This window comes from Enhydra lutris, unplaced genomic scaffold (genome assembly GCF_002288905.1).
Source record: "Enhydra lutris kenyoni isolate GAN:26980312 unplaced genomic scaffold, ASM228890v2 scaffoldscaffold96, whole genome shotgun sequence".
Taxonomy (NCBI): Eukaryota; Metazoa; Chordata; class Mammalia; order Carnivora; family Mustelidae; genus Enhydra; species Enhydra lutris.
In genome coordinates this window covers 782,453-801,005 of record NW_019154180.1, presented here as the reverse complement: position 1 = coordinate 801,005, position 18,553 = coordinate 782,453, and the positions used below count along the sequence as shown (strand labels likewise).

Below are 18,553 nucleotides of genomic sequence, written 5' to 3'. Positions count from 1 at the left end.
AAATGTTCTGGAACTAGACAGAACTGGTGCCGGTACAACATTGTGAATGCACTAAATGTCACCGAACTATATGCCTTAAGATGGTTAATTCTGGGGACGCCTGGGTGGCTCAGTTGGTTAAGCAGCTGCCTTTGGCTCAAGTCATGATCCCAGCGTCCTGGTATCGAGTCCCACATCGGGCTCCTTGCTCGGCAGGGAGCCTGCTTCTCCCTCTGCCTCTGCCTGCCACTCTGTCTGCCTGTGCTCACTCTCGCTTCTCTCTCTATGGCAAATAAATAAATAAAAATCTTTTTAAAAAAAGATGGTTAATTCTGTTATATGAATTTTACCTTATTTATTTAAAAAGATACATACACTAAAAAAAAAATTTGAAAAAAAAAAAAAGAGTGCCCTACCAAAAACATACCATGCTGAGGTCCACGGAATTCTATTATGGCGATTCAGGTCTGACACAGAGCAGAAAGCGCGTGCGCGTGCGCATGTGTGTGTGTGCGCATTGTATGTGACACACACATGCACAGGCTAGAACAAAACAAGTCAGGAATTCACCTCACGGTCTCAGCTTACCAGCGCAAACCTATGTCCGAAGCTTATCCACTCCTTTTCTATGAGCGCCTCGAAGCCTTTAATGGTGCGGTAGTAACTGTCCAACATCAGCATCGCCAGAGATGTCAGCTGGGCGGTCCGGTCCCAGCCATCGCTGCAGTGCACCACCACCGACGTTTTCCCAGACTCTATCTTATCGGCGATCCTTACTGCCCCAGCAAGAAGCATCTTCGGGAAAGAAGGCACGTTAGAGCAGGCAACGTTTACTTTCTAGGACAGCAAAAACAGTTCTGCGGAGAATGTTAGAAGTTCAGGTCAATAAACCAAACAATGCAGTCCAGTGAGGCGACTCGGAGACATCAGCGCTGGGGGCGGGGACGCGTTACACCAAGGAAAATGACGACGCCAAGTGCGCTCGCTTACTACTGGGCCACAAGGTACGTTCCAAACCGGACTGAGGCAAGCATGTCCCTCAACAGAGACCACAGTCTGAATGCTGCCTGCACTGCAAAGATGCGCTTCTGCACAGTGTTGGGAAACCGCACGGATGCACAGGTCTACGGCAGGTGCGCGGGAGATCTGCACCGGGAAGCATGCCAAGGACCAGCCCTCCTCACCCTTATATACTCCAGCCAGTGCGTCCCGTCCACGCTGGAGAGCCACCGTGCCTCATCAATGGAAGGGTACACGACCTCCTTCAGTTTGCGCAGGGACTCTCTCATCACGTGGATGTTGTGGATCTCCAAGAACACAAGCTCCGCGTTGGGGTAAGCGCTTTCACTTTCGTACCCTCCGCCCTTGGCCTGTGAGAAACAAAACACATATAGCGCTGTGTCTGGGTTCACACTTCCACTGTTTCTGGTGTTATCAGAAGGAGACTGTTAAGGACGCAATAGGCCCTTCCGTGTAAAATAACCCTCCTGACCCTTGGAGGACTCGCCCCCAGCTCCTGTCACAAAGCACCACACAGTAAGCAGCTTAAAGCAACAGAAATGTCCCCTCACAGTTCTGGAGCCAAAATCAGGGTACTGGCAGGGCCATGCTCCCTCAGAAGCCCCTTGGGGAGGACTCGTCTTTGCTTCTTCAAGCTTCTGGTAGCCCCCAAGTGGTCCTGGTTTACAGACACATCACTCAGATCTCTGCCTCATCATCCCATGGCCTTCACCTCATGTCTGCCTCTTCTCTCCTTCTAAGGACCCGAGTCAGACTGGATTACAGCCCACCCTAATTCAATAGGACCTCATTGTAACTGGATTACATCTATAAAGACCTTATTTCAAAATGAGGCCACAGTTCACTCATCTACCAGGAGTTAGGTCTTCGGCATAGTTATTTATGGAGACATAATTCAACCCCTAACAATTCTCCAGCACTCATCATCAGGTTTTGAACCTTTAACAACTGGATCTTACTCAAGGCAAGTTAGATTTTTAAAGGTTCTGCTAGTGCCATCTGTCTGAACAGAAACAGTTGTACTGCCACAAAAATTTTTGTATAATAAACTATCTGTAAATCCCAAACAAGGAGGTTTAAGCAATTTCAGTAAAATAAAATGCAAATGAAAAGACCACAGCAGCATGATTTGCCATAGCCAAGGAAGGAACCCACTTGCCCAGCAGTAGACGAGTGGACAAACAAAACGTGCTCTCTCCACACAGTGGAACATTCTGCAGTCAAAGGAAGTGACTGCTGGGACACGCTGCCATAGGAGTGAACCTTAGAAACATCACACTGAGGGAGAAAATCCAGGCCCCAGAGACTGTATGTTGTATGATTCCATTGCATGAAAGTCCAGAACAAGGAAATCTATACAGACAGAAAGTAAATTAGTGGTTGGTGGGAGCTAGAGGGGGAGGGGCGAGAATGGGCAGCAGCTGCCAGTGGGCACAGGGTTTCTATTTGGGGCCATGAAAGCATTCTGGAGTTAGAGGGGGTTGCTGCACAACACTGTGAATATACCAGAAGTCACCTAGTCATAAACTTTGGGACAGATAACATAGACAGATTAATGTCATATGAATTTTATCTCCAAAAACATAATAAATGTATCTGTGAACCCAAAGACCACATCCTTCATTCTGTCTCCAACCGCTTAGCACGTGGATATTAATGCTCAGCCCTGAGCTAAATACTGGGGTGACAAGTGGAGACCCTGGTCCTCAAGGCACTCCCAGTCTGGTGGGGTAGACGGGTGAGGAGAGGGACGTGTGCAGCGCGGGGTGAGGGAGGCAAGTCCTCTGCTGGAGAGCACAGGGTGCACTGGGGGCACATGGCCAGGCCTGGGAGGCTGCCAGAGGGACAGAACAGACATCTGCGTGAGAAGAGAACGCCCGTCAGGAAAGCTCTGCCGTGGGGAGGAAGGTCAAGAACACAGGGCAGAGGGGCCATGGTGTGTAGCTTCCCAGACACGGGCAAGGACGCGGCTCGCTGAGAGGCAGGCGAGCAGCTGAGCCGAGGAGAGGCGGCCAGATGGTGGCCCAGGGCTGGATGTGCAGGTGCAGGGAGGGGGCCAGAGCACAGACGAGTGTGGCGACGGCGCCATCGGACTTGCGCTGAGGCATCACCACGGCTGTGCTGGGCGGAAGGGCCCGGAGGAGGGTGCAACCTCAGAGATGGGCACTCATCTGGCTGAGAGAATCATGGTAGAGGCAGCAGGACAGACAGACACGGCGGACTGGAGCTATAAGGGGCAACACTTGGTGGCTGAGTGGGGCAACGGAAGTAGGTAGCACAGTGACACCCAGGATTCCAGGCCAGGCCAGGCACCCCAAGAGGCAGCGGTATCCTTTGCTGAGATACAGATGCGCGCAGAGGGAACAGAGGACTCCGCTTTTGCCGTAGTGAGCGCAAGGTGCCTGGGAGGAATGTAAGCGCAGAGGTCTGCCTGCAGCGGGTCAGGAGCTCAGAGCCAGGTCTGGGCCGTGGCTACCAAGACAAAGTCACTGGCCTCTGGAGGAAATCAGACTACAGAGGTCGGGCATACCATGCTCAAGGTCGGCAGGTGAGCCAGGAGAGAAGCGGAGGCCGGAAGCCTGGAAAAGGCCAACATGTAAGACACAGAAACCAAAGGAGACTGAGAAGAGCCGCCAGAGAAGAGAGGAAAAAGAAAAAAAGGAAAAGGCTTTTTGAAAAGGAAAGAGTACCGAACTACCTGAAGCTTGGGAAGTCAACGGAAAGAACTGAAGAACACAGCTGTACTCCGGGCCAGTAGGCACGGGGCAGCCGCGTGGGCCAGGCGGGCCTCGAAGGCGCGCAGACCCAGCGAGTGGGGGGCGCTCCCAGAGGCCCATCGGGAAGGGGCAGGACAACGACCGGGCCAGCTGCACAGGAGCGATGACCGTGGCTGGAAGGGGCGCTTGCTTATGGCCGGCAGGAGGGTTACAGACGGCGGCACGAGGTGGCTTCCAGGTCTGGCGGCTGAGGGTTGCTCTGTCCTCCGCGCAGACAGGCGAGGTCAGGGCCCATGATGGAGGGGTTGGGGCCGGCTCGCACATTAGAAAAAAGTCATAAAGGGGCCCAAGTGGCCTCTGGGAGCCTGGGGCTGGGGAGGAGGGACTTGCAAGCACCACTGAGGGCCCAGCTGAGGCTGGAGAATTCCAGCACAAGTCCAGAGTGGCTCCAGCCCACGTGCTGCGAGCCCTCCGTCCTCAGGAAACATTCAGCAGCCCGGGGCGCTGAGGAGGCAGGAGAATGGAACTGAGCCGAGCTGTCGGCTGGGGGGCATCAGGCAGGACGGTGGCAGGAGGCTAGGACCGGCAGGAGCACAGGGAGCCAGGGGTGGGGGTGCCTGGGGCCCGGGCCCCCAAGCACAGAGGACAGGCCATGGGCCGAGAACCCAGGCTACATCTAGCACTCAGCTGGGAAGTGGTTCTGGGGAGGAGTGGGCTGCGTGCGGCTGAGAGCCCCGTCACCGGCACCCAGCGGCGGGCGCGACGCAGGAGGGAACGTCCGCAAGTGGCCAGTGTGACCGGGTGTACTTGAACGAACGGGCAGTGGGTGTACTTGAACTCCGGCTTTACTTCGGGTCACCCCATGGAATTCTAGGACACGCTTCCACGTCAGTGAAACTGCAACACGCACCACCGACAAAGCCGCCCAGAGCACAGTCCTGCCTCTGTGGCAGAATTATATTTTCATAAAAAACCACCAAAGCATGCAGCGAAGATGCTGGTGCCGCAGGCAGGAGTGAAAGGCACAGGCTCTGGTGTCAAGGAAAACGGATTTGAAATCCCAGCCCCACCACCTTCTCTTGGCCCCCCACCCATCCCACCTGCAAGAGCTTCACAGGGCCGCTGTGCAGATTAAATGCTAATTAAATTAACTAAGTAAAATCAGTTTTCTCAATTAATGCTAATCCCCAACCCTCGTGGGAGAAAGAGATGCAAACACCCCCAGGGAGCAGCGGCCGAAGGATGGACTCCAGTTTTCCTGGTGTCACAGCAGCTGTTGTGTGCCTGGGGAAGGCCTGGCAGGCCATCGGCCCATCAGTCGGCCAGTCGCTGGCGGCAGGGGGGTTCCCAGGTGAGAGAGCGGAAGCCTCCTGGAGGGCGGGCAACTCCCAAGGGCCAGAGGTACCAAGGGGCAGGACAGGATCCCCACGCTCTCTGAATCCAAAGTGCACACACCTCTCCTGTAGGGACTGCACATTTTCGTCCCCACAAAATTCACATGTCAAAGACCTTATCCTCAAAAAGATGATGTCAGAAGCTGCGGCCATTTGGCGGGGAGGTCAGGAGGGTGGAGCCCTCGTGGTGGCATGAGCACCCTTCTAAGAAGAGACAGAAGACAGCGGCCTCCTGCTCTCGGCAGTGTAAAGACACGGTAAGAAGATGGCTGGCCACAAGCCAGACACAGGATCTGCTGTGACCCTGACCTTGGGCTTCCCATCATCCAGAGCTGTGAGAAATAAATGTCTGTTGATACTGATACTGATACTTTGTTGGAGCAGCTCGACTAAGACACCTCTCCCACCCAGTTCTCCTGTGAGACGCTCCTACTCGCCTGGCATCAAGGACCCCTCCCCCTCTTCGGGGTCTCCTGCCACCACGCACCCCTTCCTTCAGTGGGTTCCTTTCCTGCCTTCCACAGATGGCTTACGCGACTTGGACCCCTTTGGCGGCCTTGCCCCTGCCCGCCCCCGACCTGCAACCACCACCCAGCATGCCACTGGGCTCCATCTCAGCCAACAACCCGAACTTTCTCTGAGCTCCAGAGCCTTAGCTCCCCAACTCAGGCCACCTTCCCTCGGTCTGCATCTCTCCATGGCCTTCTTCTGAGGACCCCAGTCACGGGACTGAGGGCCCACCCTACTCCAGGATGACCGCCTCTTCACTGATTACATCTGCAAAGGCCCTATTCCCGAATAAGGTCATCTTCTGAGGTTCCAGATGGATATGAATTTCTGGGAGACACTATGCAACCCACTACAGTGGCCGATATACAAAAATCAGTCAGTGAAATGCACCACATTAGCAGAATGAAGGAGAAAAGAAACACATGATCATCTCAACTGATACAGAAAAGGCCTTCAAAAATCTAATGCCCGGGGCACCTGGGTGGCTCAGTGGGTTAAGCCTCTGCCTTCGTCTCAGGTCATGATCCCAGGGTCTTGGGATCAAGCCCCGCCCGCATCAGGCTCTCTGCTCATAGGGGAGCCTGCTTCCCCCTCTCTCTCTGTCTGCCTCTCTGCCTACTTGTGGTTTCTCTCTCTCTCTGTTCAATAAATAAATAAAATCTTTAAAAAAAAATCTAATGTCCTTCCATGATAAAACCACTCAAAAAACCAACAACAGAAAGTAATTTCCTTAGCCTGACAAGGCCATGTATGAAGAGCCCACAGCTAATATACCCAGTGATGAAGAACTACAAGCTTTCCCCCCCAAACTGGGAACAGGACAAGGATGACTATTTCCCCTGCTTCTATTCAACATGGTACTAGAGGTTTCTGACAGGAAATTAGCCAAGGGGAAGAAATAAAAGGCATCCAGATTGGAAAGGAAGAAGTAAAGGGTCTCCAGTTGCAGACGAGGTGTCACATATAGAAGAGCTAACAGGGAAAAACACCCCTGCCTGGTTCCTAGACACAACAGGGAAAAACACCCCTGCCTGGTTCCTAGACATGACAGCACGACAGACGAAACCATTCTGGACGTGCAGTTCAGTGTCCTGCTTCTGCCTCCTTCACGTGCGAGCACACGCAGAGCTGCCCCTGCCAGTAGGACGTCCGGCTGCGGCTCTTCTCACGCATCTTCCTTCTCTGGGACAGTGCTGCGGTGGTGACAGGAAGTACGCAGAGAAGCAGAAGGACTCACGGGGTTAAGGACCCACCAGCTGGGAACATGGGGAACTAAGTGAGAAGGACGCCCCGTGGCAGGCTGAAAAACAGCGCCCCACCCCAAGAGACCTACAGCAGATCTTGGTGACTGTGAATGTGACCTTTTTAGGAAAAAGGGTCTTTGCAGAGGTCATCGAGTCAAGGATCTTGAGATGAAGAGACCAACCTGAATTACGTCGGGCAAGCCCTGAATGCCGTCATGGGCATCCTTAGAAGAGAGGAGGGAAGACACAGATGCGTAGAGGAGAAGGCCACGGGAAGGCAGAGGGGGAGACCCGCATGCGCGGCTCTGCGCATAGAGCGGCCAGCAGGAGCTAGGAGTGGCAAGGAACAGAGTCTCCCCTGAAGCCTGTGGAGGGAGCACAACCTGGGCCGAGTTCAGACTTCTGGCCTCCTGAACTGTGAGACAATAAATATGTGTTGTTTTAAGCCACCTGGTTTGTGGTAATTTGTACAGGGCCTCAGGAAACTCCTATCCTGCCCATGTCCTCCCCGTCTCCGTAACTGGCACCACCAGTCACTGCCCCGGCCAGACCACCTGGGTGGTGAGCTAACAGCATCATGTGCCGTGGCCAGGACACCCACTCTTCTCAGGTGTCACCTCTCTACGCCGCACGCTGCTACCACCCATCTTACGGAAGAGGCACCTGAGGCTCACGGAGAGGTCAGTAACCTGCTCAGGTGCGGCAGAGCAGCAAGGACAGAGCCTGGAGGAAAACCCAAGCGAGACTTGTTATGAAGCCTAAGTTCTCGCTGCCCTGCCTTGCGGGCTGGATTGGATACATGGAGGTCACTACGTGGGAGAGAGCTGAACAGAGATGTCAACCTGAGCACAGGATGGAAACTTGGCCTCAACTTCCAGAGGGATCAGGGTGAAATGGAAACTCGGGTATCAGACTCACAAGGCAGACAGTGTCTGGAGTCATGGCATCGGGGGAGATGGCCAGGGAGGCGGTACAAATTACAAAAGAAGCGCCCAGATGGAGTTCAGGGAGCACCACCATTTGGAGGTTGGGGTAGGGGTAGGAACTAGTGAAGGAGGCAGAGCTGGCCAGGTCAGAGAGAGGGACCCAGGCGGTGAGATGTCATGATGGTCACGTGGACAGAGCCATTCACTCTGGGCTCAGGAGTGAGGACATGGACTGTGAACCAAATGCTTTCTCTGGGACAGTATGACCTTCACACCCGCTCTGGGAAGCAGACGTGCTGTCATGGCAATTGTGGTCTAGAGAGATGGAGCCACTGCCCAGGGTCACGGAGCAAGTAAGCAGGCCCCTTCTACTCTCAGAGCACGCGCTGTGTTCCCCCATGCCACACTGGGTGGCCACGTGGCAGACTGCGTGACTGCTGCTCCGTGTGTCCCTCCCCAGAGACGTGACACACAGCAAGTACCCAGGGAGCGAGGGGAAATGGCGTGGCTGGTGGCTGGTGTGCTCTCTGGAATGGAAGGTGACGGCGTCTCTCAGGAGGGAGGTGGGGGCAGCAGGAGGCCGGCTTTACCGGACACCGCACTCAGCGACGGGCTAGTCAGCACGGAAGGGAGAGGCACAAGCTGCCGAGAGCCACAGACGGCCACGCGCTCGGCGACCACAGCCCTGCGAGTCTTACCATTCTGGCCCACTGTTGGACGCCCGGGCCCGTCCCCTCCTGCTCCGCATCCACGGCCAGCTCTAACGCCACCTCCTCCGTGAGGCCTTGCCGGCGCCAGGCCCTCTCCTGGCTCCCCCGGCATGCTGGGCCCACACGTCCCGCAGGAGCACACCTCACCATATCTGTCTTGGTATGTCTCCCAAGTAGGGAGCCACCTGGCCCCAGTAGGCGCGCATTACCTGTTTGTGACCCAAGTGTCATTTTACCAGTAAGCATGAGGTGGGAAGGGCTGCCACCAACTTCCTGATCTGTGAATGACTCACAGAGAGGGCCAGGTCCTCCGACTGCCAGATGCACGCCTGCAGGAACGCACTGTCGGAAAGGATTTTCCGACGCGGAGAGTGGGTGCTGGAGGCGTGGCCTCTTCGCTGGGGCCCCGTGTGAAGGGTCCCGTCCCCCTCGGCGGGCGGGGCTCAACGGGAGGTGTCTGCAGAGGACACTCCTGCAAGCGATTCGGGGCAACTCTGCACGCGGCCCGCTTTCGCACAGCTGACTCCGCTCTGACAGAGCTTCAGACCGGACAGGAATTCATCAAGGAATCACCCCAGGTCTCAAGTTAAAGGGACTTCCAAGGGCCTCACGATCATTTCAGTAAAAGTCTTACTCGATTCTTTAGGGGCTAATTCTCTCTGGGTCTTTGCTGAATCAATTCAGCAAACAGGATGGCGCAGAAGCAATGAGAGAGACGCCGCACACGGCCGCACGGGCCATGGGCCAGCGAGGCACAGCCGGGGGCTGCTCAGAGACACCCCCTTCCGGAGGGAGCAATCCCCGGTCTGCGTGACAACTCACGGCCAGCGCGTGACAGGAGAGCTGCTGCTTCCGTAGCGCCACTGAGAACGTACCTTGTTCGTGTCGGCGACGCTGTTCTGCCGGGCATCGAAGATGATAAGCTTGTGGGACTGCGCGTTGGCGTCCATGATCGTCTGCAAGTATTTTTCGTCTTCTTTGCAGCGTCTGTCGTTGGGACCCACCAGTGGCTGGCTGCAACGGGTAATCGTTGCCTGACTTTCTGGATGGATCCACGACAAAACCTAGCGTTTGTAAGCAACAAACATTAGTATGGCTCCTAAAATGCCGTGCCCTGATTGCCAGGCAGTAAAAATAACTGTCTTTCCAAGCACGGCTTCATCCGCACACGCTCCTCCAAGGCGACGGCTGAAACCAATCGCCGCACGACGGTGGCTCTGGAACCCCGCGGCGTCAGGTGGGAAGAAGTCTGACTAGGTAAGCTCCAAGAATCCCCTCCCACCTCTCAAATTCTGTGACTCAAAGGAAAACAGAAACTAAGTCAAAGTCGACTAATGTCCAGCCCCACTTCTATCTGAACGACTCGTTCTGTCTCCTCATTTTAAAACAACTTGCATCTCCCCGCTCACATGCGGGGCAGGATGAGGGCGAAGCGAGGACAGGCTCTGACGAGGCCGCAAGCCGGGCTCCCAAACCTCCCGGGGTCCTCAGGCGGCCGGAAGACGGGGGGTCCTGCCGGAGCGTCCTCTCGGCTCTCCGACGCCCACGGCCCCTGCGCACGGTGGGTGCCACGGGGGGACGCGCTCGTTCACAGTCCTCAGAGCGCGCGTGTGCGGCTGTCCCCCGAGAGAAAACACTTGTGCCCCTGCCGGCCGCTACGCTGCTCCGGGTGGTGGCGCCACGTCCCGCTCGGCGTCTGAGCGAGTATCTTGGCTCTAAGACACCCTGACGAAACCAGCGAAGGGCGCCATGAATGCGGCGGCCGCGCGCCCTCTCTTGCTGCTCCCTGGTGGTCCCCGTTGCCTGTGGAGGGTTTTAGGCCTATTTTTCTACTTTCTGTTTTGTTCGCTAGAGTTTTTTCTGTCTTGCTCCTTTCCACATTAGATCTAGTTACAGTCTGGGTTTCTGCCTAAGGGACGATGTTTATCACTTACCGGGACTCTGCCTTTTGCTCGGAAGGCTGCCACTTTTGAAAGGTCATCATCTTTCACACTAGTTGGCACAACAATGACAGCAGGGTAGGTGTCACAGAGCTCATAGTTACTGTTCACTTTCGATATTTTCCAGCTCTCGTTTGGCAAGCCCTGCAGGGTGTTAGAGAAGGGCAGGGGAGCAAACTTTCGCATTTTCAGAAAGTACTAACTGGGAACCACATCCATTTTTTATTTTCTCCTAAAATCCATTCATAATTTGTCGTTCACTGCTACTCAAAAGTTTAAATATATGTTTATCTAACAAAACCTATTTCTTACCCATTTTTAAAAATTTAATGAAGCAGAAGACTTTTCAAACGTATTTTAAAATGGTAAATATCACACACTAGAATCCCAATCCTGTACATTTCTTGCTGTGTTTTCTATAAAGAATGAGCACAGTATTGCAATGAGCGTTATTTTTTAAAATTTTTTGTCTTTATTCAAAAGGTAGAAGTCGGATATCTAGAACTTCTTTATTGTATGCTTTTCTTCCACTAGAATTTATAATTTTATTCATAGATCCTTTATTGCCCATTTAATCACCTGTCTTTCTGTTTGTTTGCTTGTTGGTGGCAGCGAAGCAAGGCTGACTGAGCGATAGCAGACTGATAGTCCAAAGCTCCCGAGGATGGAGCTTTTGGAGACACAGAAACTTTCTGCAAACATTTACAGAAAGCAGTATCAACCGAACATACAGTGGAGACAAAGATCAAATGTCATGAAAACAGTATCTTATTGGAATGTCTTGAACCTGACAATGCACTGAAGACTTTCTAAGCACAGGAACACCACACCAGGCTGATGTAGTCTTCCCATACACTTAATCTAATTCAGGCCATTGGTTTTGATCCTTACTCATCAACTCATCACCAGAATATTTAATAAAAACCATCTGGTTGATCTGCTTTTTAAACCCTTGTGCTCATACTCCACTTGCCCTCTGGAAAAAGGCTGAGCAGCAACAGCATCAAAGGGCTGGCCTTGGGACAATGGGGCATCCCAGGGTGAAGAACGTACAAGCTACGTAAGTCATACCTACACACAACTGGTTTCAAATGGTTTCTTCTCTACCATATATCTACCCTGTCAGAAAAGAGAAAGATGCTCAACCCACTATTTTCGGTTTGATCAGGACCTTACTTTACCTGTCTCTTGTATTCAGATACAGGATCATAAACTTTCCACCCATTCATGGGAAATTTTTCTTTGTAGCTGAATGCAAAGAGTGTCTGGATACAAAAACCACAAAATACACATGTTAGTGCTCCTTTGCTACATCATATGCCCAATGTTAAAGCTTTTCATTCAGCCATGAGCTAAATATAGTAAGACTTCTATTTAACCTGTATATTTTGAAGCAACAAACCGGCACTTTCCTTAATCATTACAAAGAATGGACAAATTTTAAACATCTTAATATTAGTCACAAAGAGAGAGGAAAGAGATAAAGGAAACCTCTGGAAAAAAGGAATAATTAAACATGACTTTTGCCCCCCCCCCACAAAGGCATACAAAAAATGTTTATTTTGGTGTACTTGCCTGCCCATTGGAAAGAGGAAATGCAAGTTTGTTGAGGTTTTCAAATATCCCAAGTTTACTCTGTTCTTCCTGCTTATAAGCAAGTCGCAAGTTCCTCATATCCTATTAAAGAATTAGCAAAACTCATTTATTGAACATTTACTGAGTATCTGTGAGGCAGACATGTTATAAAGAGATAAATGAAATATCTGTATTCATTTCTTATGTTATAGATTGCTTCTACTAACAAAAGACAATTACCAAAAGCACCTCCAACAAGATAACAGCCATTGAGGAACCTGGAACAAAGGGGACGCGCTAGGGAAGGAACTCCTCAGGTGGAAGCGAGAAGGTTAGTACCGAGAAGATGTGCACTGACTGCTAGAGGTGCACACAGGAGCAGCTGCGAGCTTTAAGCTGCCCGAAGAGTCAACTGCAGACCTTGCAGCATCCACAGAACGGAACTGCGACAGAGCTTCCTCTCTGGGCTCACAGCAAGGACTCTGTGTCACGCAGACTGCGTCCCTCAGTACACTCCTTACAGAAATTCAGTGCTGTTTCCCAAAACCAGTTTCTTTTCTTTTTTTTTTTTTTAAAGATTTTATTTATTTGACAGGAGAGACAGTGAAAGAGGGACCACAAGCAGGGGGAGTGGGAGAGGGAGAGGCAGGTTCCCTGCTCCTGCTATCTGACCTTTTTAAACCTGCGCCGCTAGTTAAACACAAAAGTCTCATGCTTCTTTAATGTGACACGAAATTTGAAGATAAAAATGACCACAAACAGATTAAAGCAAGAGCAATTCAGGCAGCGGCAAAGTTACTGTTGCAATATTATTTATCACAGAGAAGAATGGAAATGACTGAAGTGGCCATCACCGGAGGCTGGAGCGCGGAGCGCCATCAGAATGCAGCAGCATTTCTGCACTGATACCAAGGACTTCCGAGACAGATGTTTGGGGCGGGGTGGGGGGTGGCTAGGCAATACACTACCACCTGTGTTTGTGAAGACCACACAGACACGCTTGCACGCCCAGCATGTGCACGGCAATTGGCAAAAGCGGGCACCTGCCTGGAGAGGAACGAGGTGGCCGGGGGCTGGGCAGACACAGACTTACTCTGCTCTACACACCCCTTTTGTACCTTCTTGGTACCTTGTGTACGACCTGTTAAAAGAAACCAAACCTTACCCCTTGCAAGGTTCTCAGGCATGAGCTGAGAGGGCTAGGAGTGTGGCCCTAGCATGCTTGGCTGGAAAACATTTTAAAACCACTATCAGCAAATGCTCACCGGGAATATAAAAACATCTACGCACGGCAGCCCCAGGACAACTGCTTAGGCAGTGTCACTTTCCCGTGTGCCCTCCCTCCAAGCGACTCTATACACGCATACACACACACATGCACGCACACCTTGGTAGCTGATTGAGCTCACTTGCTATTTAGGATTGCTGAGAATGAAATCATTCTAAGCAAAGGAGAGAGCAGGTGAAAAGACTCCATAGCAGGGGTGGGTGGCACAAGGTGAGTCAGCGCAGCCGAAGGAACCGGACTAGCAAGAATGTGGGGAAGGTGGCCGGAGGCGAAGCCACACGGGGCCGTCAACTGGCTCAGACACACGGGCATTTGGTGAGTCTTTCCCTCTATCCTAAGAATGATGGGACGTTACCAGCGAGTTCTAAGAATGGAAAGGTCAAGTTCCCAAACTGCAGGACTTGTCAAATCACCCCTCTGCTTTAAGCCCCAAGACTGCTTCACACAGCTCGGCATGGGGAACCCTGGCCCGAGGAGGACGGACGCAGTTTGTGGCAGGACAGCACTGCCTTGAGGCACCCACAGGGAGTCTAGGATGCCAGCAAATTCACGATCTGCAAGAGTAAAGTATTCTTTGAAAAAAAGTGGGTTCAACTACGGTCTGGGGTCAACCAGAGGGACCTGTCTCGAGAGGTGTGATCAAAGCATACAGACCGGCAGGAATCCAAACCCTGACCGTGGAAGGGACCCTAGCAATTCTGCACGGACTCTCCTTCCCGGGACTTGAGGGTCATGAGTAAAGTGTACCCCGTGAGGTAAGGTCTCTGGGAATAAGACACACTGGATAAAGTGTTTCTTAAATGACTAGTCAGCATTAAAAGCATCACACACATTTCTACTCCCCACTGGAGGAAGCAGAGGAAACCAAACATAAAATCCTGACATTGAGTTTTTAATCACAGAATTTGTAGACTATTGCTTTCTCTTCAGAAAGTCTCTGACCATCCACTATTCTGAAGGGTCGTGTTAAAACAACAAACTGGAAAAAAAAAAAAAAAAACAAACTTCTGATCTCTGCTTTTCACTTGGTTTCTCTGAAATATAACAAATAACATGAACACCGAGGTTCTAGGTCCATGTTTATTAGACTACTTCGATAGAGGACAAGAGGTTTACCTCAACAGCTTCCAGAGTGGTATGAATTAGCTGATACAAGATTTGAAGCGGCCTCTGTCCTGAAACCATGTGACTTACTGACACCCCCGGTGATTCTCGCTGCCCCAAGACCGTGGTGGGCACGTCAGTGAAAGCCCCGCGCCGACTACCACGGCAGTCCCACCCGGCTTCGCACCATACCTTGCACACGATCTCTATCCCGCAGGAATTGTCCCCGTGGCTCTGCGCACCAATCTTCTCAACTCTGCTGATCACGCCAAGGGGAACATCGAGGACAAAATTCGGGTCCTGGGTTTACAAATTAACGAAGGCCTATCAGTGTCAGTCAGCAGAGCTTTCATATCTTTCATATTTGAAGTCTTCTCTGGGTGAAAACACACATTTATTTCACATTTCCCCTTTGTCCCAACTACAGAACCGAAGTCTGATTTATAACATGCTTTATGAAGCTGATGTCAAAATCTATTTCCAAATGTGTACATCTTAAAACTCACCCCATTCCCTCAGAGTGATGGGATTTGAGGGTTCTTTCTGCTTTCTTCTTTATCATTGACTGTGTTCTAAAGTGATTTTAAAAATAAAATACCCCTCTAAAAACTTACCCTCTCTACATTCTTGAAGTACATCTTGAAGTCCGTCACGGTCAGGGTTCCACTTACCGCGCCCATAAATGGGCAGATGTACATGACATCTTTCACTGAAAGAAAAAAAAATCCAAGTAGCAACTTCTGCCAGACTTGTGTGTCAATGAATCTTGAGTTTCCAAATATAGACACTTGTGATTCCAGTTTTCTAGGAGTTTTACATTTTTTAATCACATTAAAGACACAGGTAGTCTTCTAAGAAAACTGGGTTTTGTAAAACAATTCTGATTTGCTACTTAGTGGGGTCTTAAGTAAAGGGCTTCATAATAACTTACATTTTGTCATTGTTTTCCAGGTAGTTAACATTTTCCCTGCGCAATAAATTCATCATGTTCAAAAACACAGTAATCAAACTCTGAAGACCCTCGGCTGCCCCTAATGAAAGCGAACGCACCTCCAAACCACCTCGGGGGCATGGAAAACGACTTCTCTGCTTCCAACTCCTTATCAGCCTCCATGTCAATTTTCATTTTCTTATTGTTAATATCAACATATTTAGTATCACTATCAACCATGTACGAGCGTCCAGTGCGAGTTAAGAAGCTCCCCCCATCACAAAGATGCCACAGCTCCGCCGTCTTCTCTAAGTGCCACCACACCGGAATAGCGGGAGTGCGTACAGCTATCGGGGATTCCGAGGGGGACGATTAAAGGCCCTACAGTTGTCATCCAACCAAGTTCTCAAAACACTTCCATTAAACTTTTCTATAGCTCAGTATGTACCAAGCAGCTTCTATTGCTGGGGTTCTAGGGAGAACCGGGCACAGTTCCTGCTCATAAGAAGCCAAGCCCTAGGAGAGGCACCACACAGAAAATCACCATTGTAGGCTAGCCTCACAAATGCTAACGTAACCCTGTGGGCACAGTAAGAGCTCAGAAAAGGACCCACTTAGCTCAGCAGGGAAGCAGAGGGGTGAGGCAGGATGGGGAGGAAGAAGCGGGGGGGAGAGAGCGCAGAGTTGTGGGAGATTAGTATGGATGGGTCAAAGGGTGCAGCAAGGATGACAGGACCTGAGACCAGGGAAGACTGATTCGTGAAGGTTCACAGCAGCTTTGTTTGCAATAGCCAACAAGTAGAAGTGGCCCAAATATCTACCAACAGATGAATGCGTAAGCAAACTGTAGTGTAGCCACACTACAGGACACTGTTCAGCAGGAAAAAGGAATGACTGTTGACCCATTTCACAACATGGATATCAAAATAATCATGCGGAGTGGAAGGACCTAGACAAAAGAAGAAAACACTCAATGATTACACTTCTATAACACTGTAGAAAATATAAATTAGTTAGAAAAGAAAGAAAGGAAAGAGGAAGGTAAGAAAGAAAGAAAGAAAGTTTCAAGACCACCGGTGGGATAAGCAGGGTCCAGAGCCACAGACCAGGATACTCAGTAGCAGTATCGTTTGGAGGCCCTGGGAGAGCCCAGCTACTCAAACATTCTTTTTTTTTAAAGATTTATTTATTTATTTCAGAGAGTGAGAGAGCAAGGTTGGGGGAGAGGGACAAGCAGACTCCGCTCTGAGCCTGACATGGGGCTCAATCTCATGACCCTAAAATCACAACCGTGAGATCACAACCCAAGCCAAAACCAACAGTCAGATGTTTAACCGACTATGCCACCCAGGTGCCCCTCAAACATTCCCAACACGAGATGATTATACTGAGACCAAGCACACATCTTTGGGAGGGAGCCATGAGGGTAGAAGGCAACACTCTGTCTAGTGAACCAGACTGGCCAGCCCAAGCCCCGCAGTGGTGAGATGAAAAGGTCACACCCAGCTGCCCTCCCGTCTGCTCACAGTGTGGTAGACTACCTGGGAAATGCCTGGCGGTCCAGAGGGGATGGGGGTACTCTACTCGTGCCACTGCCCTTACAGCGCAGAGTAGGAACACATGCTCTTTCTCTTGTGCTCCCACTGTACTTTCTAGAATCTCATAAGCCACCGAAATTCTTTTGCCAAGTTCTCAAAACTGTTATTACGATGTGACGTGGATCTTCTGTCAATATATTCTTATAGCGAAGGATTCCAACGAAGCATTACATTACAACGAAGTTGTGCATTACGATGAAGTTGCAACGAAGCACTACGTTACAGTGAGTCTAACCAGCCTTCAGTTCCTCAGGAGAAGTCGGCCCTCTTCTGTTGGTGATGCCGCCAAACACTCCACTGGAACTTAGAGTGGCTCTATGTAGTCTCTACCTCTTAAGGTCATGATGACATTAAGAAGAATGAACAGACCTAGTCCACTTGTCCCCTCATTAAATTGGTTGGGCTGATCTCCAGCACATACCTCACCCATGCTCGCAAGTAAAATGCCATTTCGTTTTATGGCTCTCAATACGCACAGTGTACTCATTAAACTTACCAGTGGCCTTGATGGATTCTCCTGGAAAAAGTGGCGTTTCTTCCATCTGTGCCAGCTTATTTCCATCTCTTAGGGCCTGGCAAAAAACCAAACAGGAGTAAATCTCACTTTCCTACTGCATACCTGGGAAGAACCGTGGTGTTCTGTGCTTTTGCTACATGGCTACAGAAGCGTGCAAACTCGATGCCCCCTCCCCCTACAAGACAATCTCAAAGCTCAGCATCACAGGACACCATGCTGCATTTTCTAGCAAATTGTTACACATATTTAAATCCACAGTTAGAAAGCATTAATACAGAAATGGCTTGACATGACAGATAGATACTGTAATCACCATACAGACAGCTATTACAAGTTGCCTACAGAATTTGGAAGGTCAGAAAAAGGTTACCTTCTGAGCATGAAACGAACACAGGTGAAATCAACATTAGATGGAGAAGCTTAGCTGGCTGTAAGCACTGTCTAGTGTGGGAAACCCCAAACTCTAATGGAAGTAACCAGAGAGGGGTCTCAACGGCAGTGACATTCTAAGGAAAGCCCTAGGCTTCTGTACTGCAGCCCAGCTACCTGCGTGTGTGCACAAAGCGTCAGGGTGGGGGAGCAGGGAGGGGGCTTGTCAGTGGGCATCCCCTCCAGGCCACGAGAGAGGGTGCTCTGGACTGGCAGACAGGAGTGCGCCCATCACTACTGTGGCGCAGGGTGTGTTCCTTGGGCTTCCCCCAGACCAATTCGCTCTGCGCCGAGTCCACGCTCACCAAGCAAATCGCTGATGACTTCTCAGGTTTCCTGGCTACAATGATACCAGGAAAACGATGTCTTGGATGGCTGCAGAGACACATGCCCACACTTGCAAGTGTCCAGACTGGCCCTGCTGCCCAGTAGCCAGCTTCCTGTGAGTTCCATTGGATATAGTGCCAGATAGCTCAGGAGAGCTGAGAAAATGGCGTGCGAACCACAAAGTTACGGAGCCTGAACTTGGGGCCTATTCCAAGTTACTGCCACCCTGTGACATGCTGCCAAGGAAACTGGTCACTTTCTCCTCGGCATCTTTGACATCATGTGTCACGAATAAGAATAAGGTGTTCAAAACCCCAGCAATTCCCAAGCTGTTTCATAGAGCA

At 51.0% G+C, this 18,553-nt stretch overlaps 1 protein-coding gene across 3 annotated transcripts in view; it reads right to left on the bottom strand.

The window, feature by feature from the left end:
• Positions 1 to 18,553, bottom strand: part of LOC111139116 (myotubularin related protein 1) — a 57,297-nt gene that overhangs the window by 18,689 nt on the left and 20,055 nt on the right. For all 3 annotated transcript variants that reach the window (XM_022491268.1, XM_022491267.1, XM_022491266.1), the window contains 9 exons: positions 17,433 to 17,508; positions 15,022 to 15,116; positions 14,600 to 14,707; positions 12,016 to 12,117; positions 11,622 to 11,705; positions 10,435 to 10,584; positions 9,376 to 9,564; positions 1,164 to 1,349; positions 568 to 774 (listed from right to left, as the gene is read on the bottom strand). In XM_022491268.1, coding sequence (XP_022346976.1) covers positions 568 to 774; positions 1,164 to 1,349; positions 9,376 to 9,564; positions 10,435 to 10,584; positions 11,622 to 11,705; positions 12,016 to 12,117; positions 14,600 to 14,707; positions 15,022 to 15,116; positions 17,433 to 17,478 — 1,167 coding nt within the window. In that variant the 5' untranslated portion in view covers positions 17,479 to 17,508. The remainder of the gene's footprint in view (positions 1 to 567; positions 775 to 1,163; positions 1,350 to 9,375; positions 9,565 to 10,434; positions 10,585 to 11,621; positions 11,706 to 12,015; positions 12,118 to 14,599; positions 14,708 to 15,021; positions 15,117 to 17,432; positions 17,509 to 18,553) is intronic.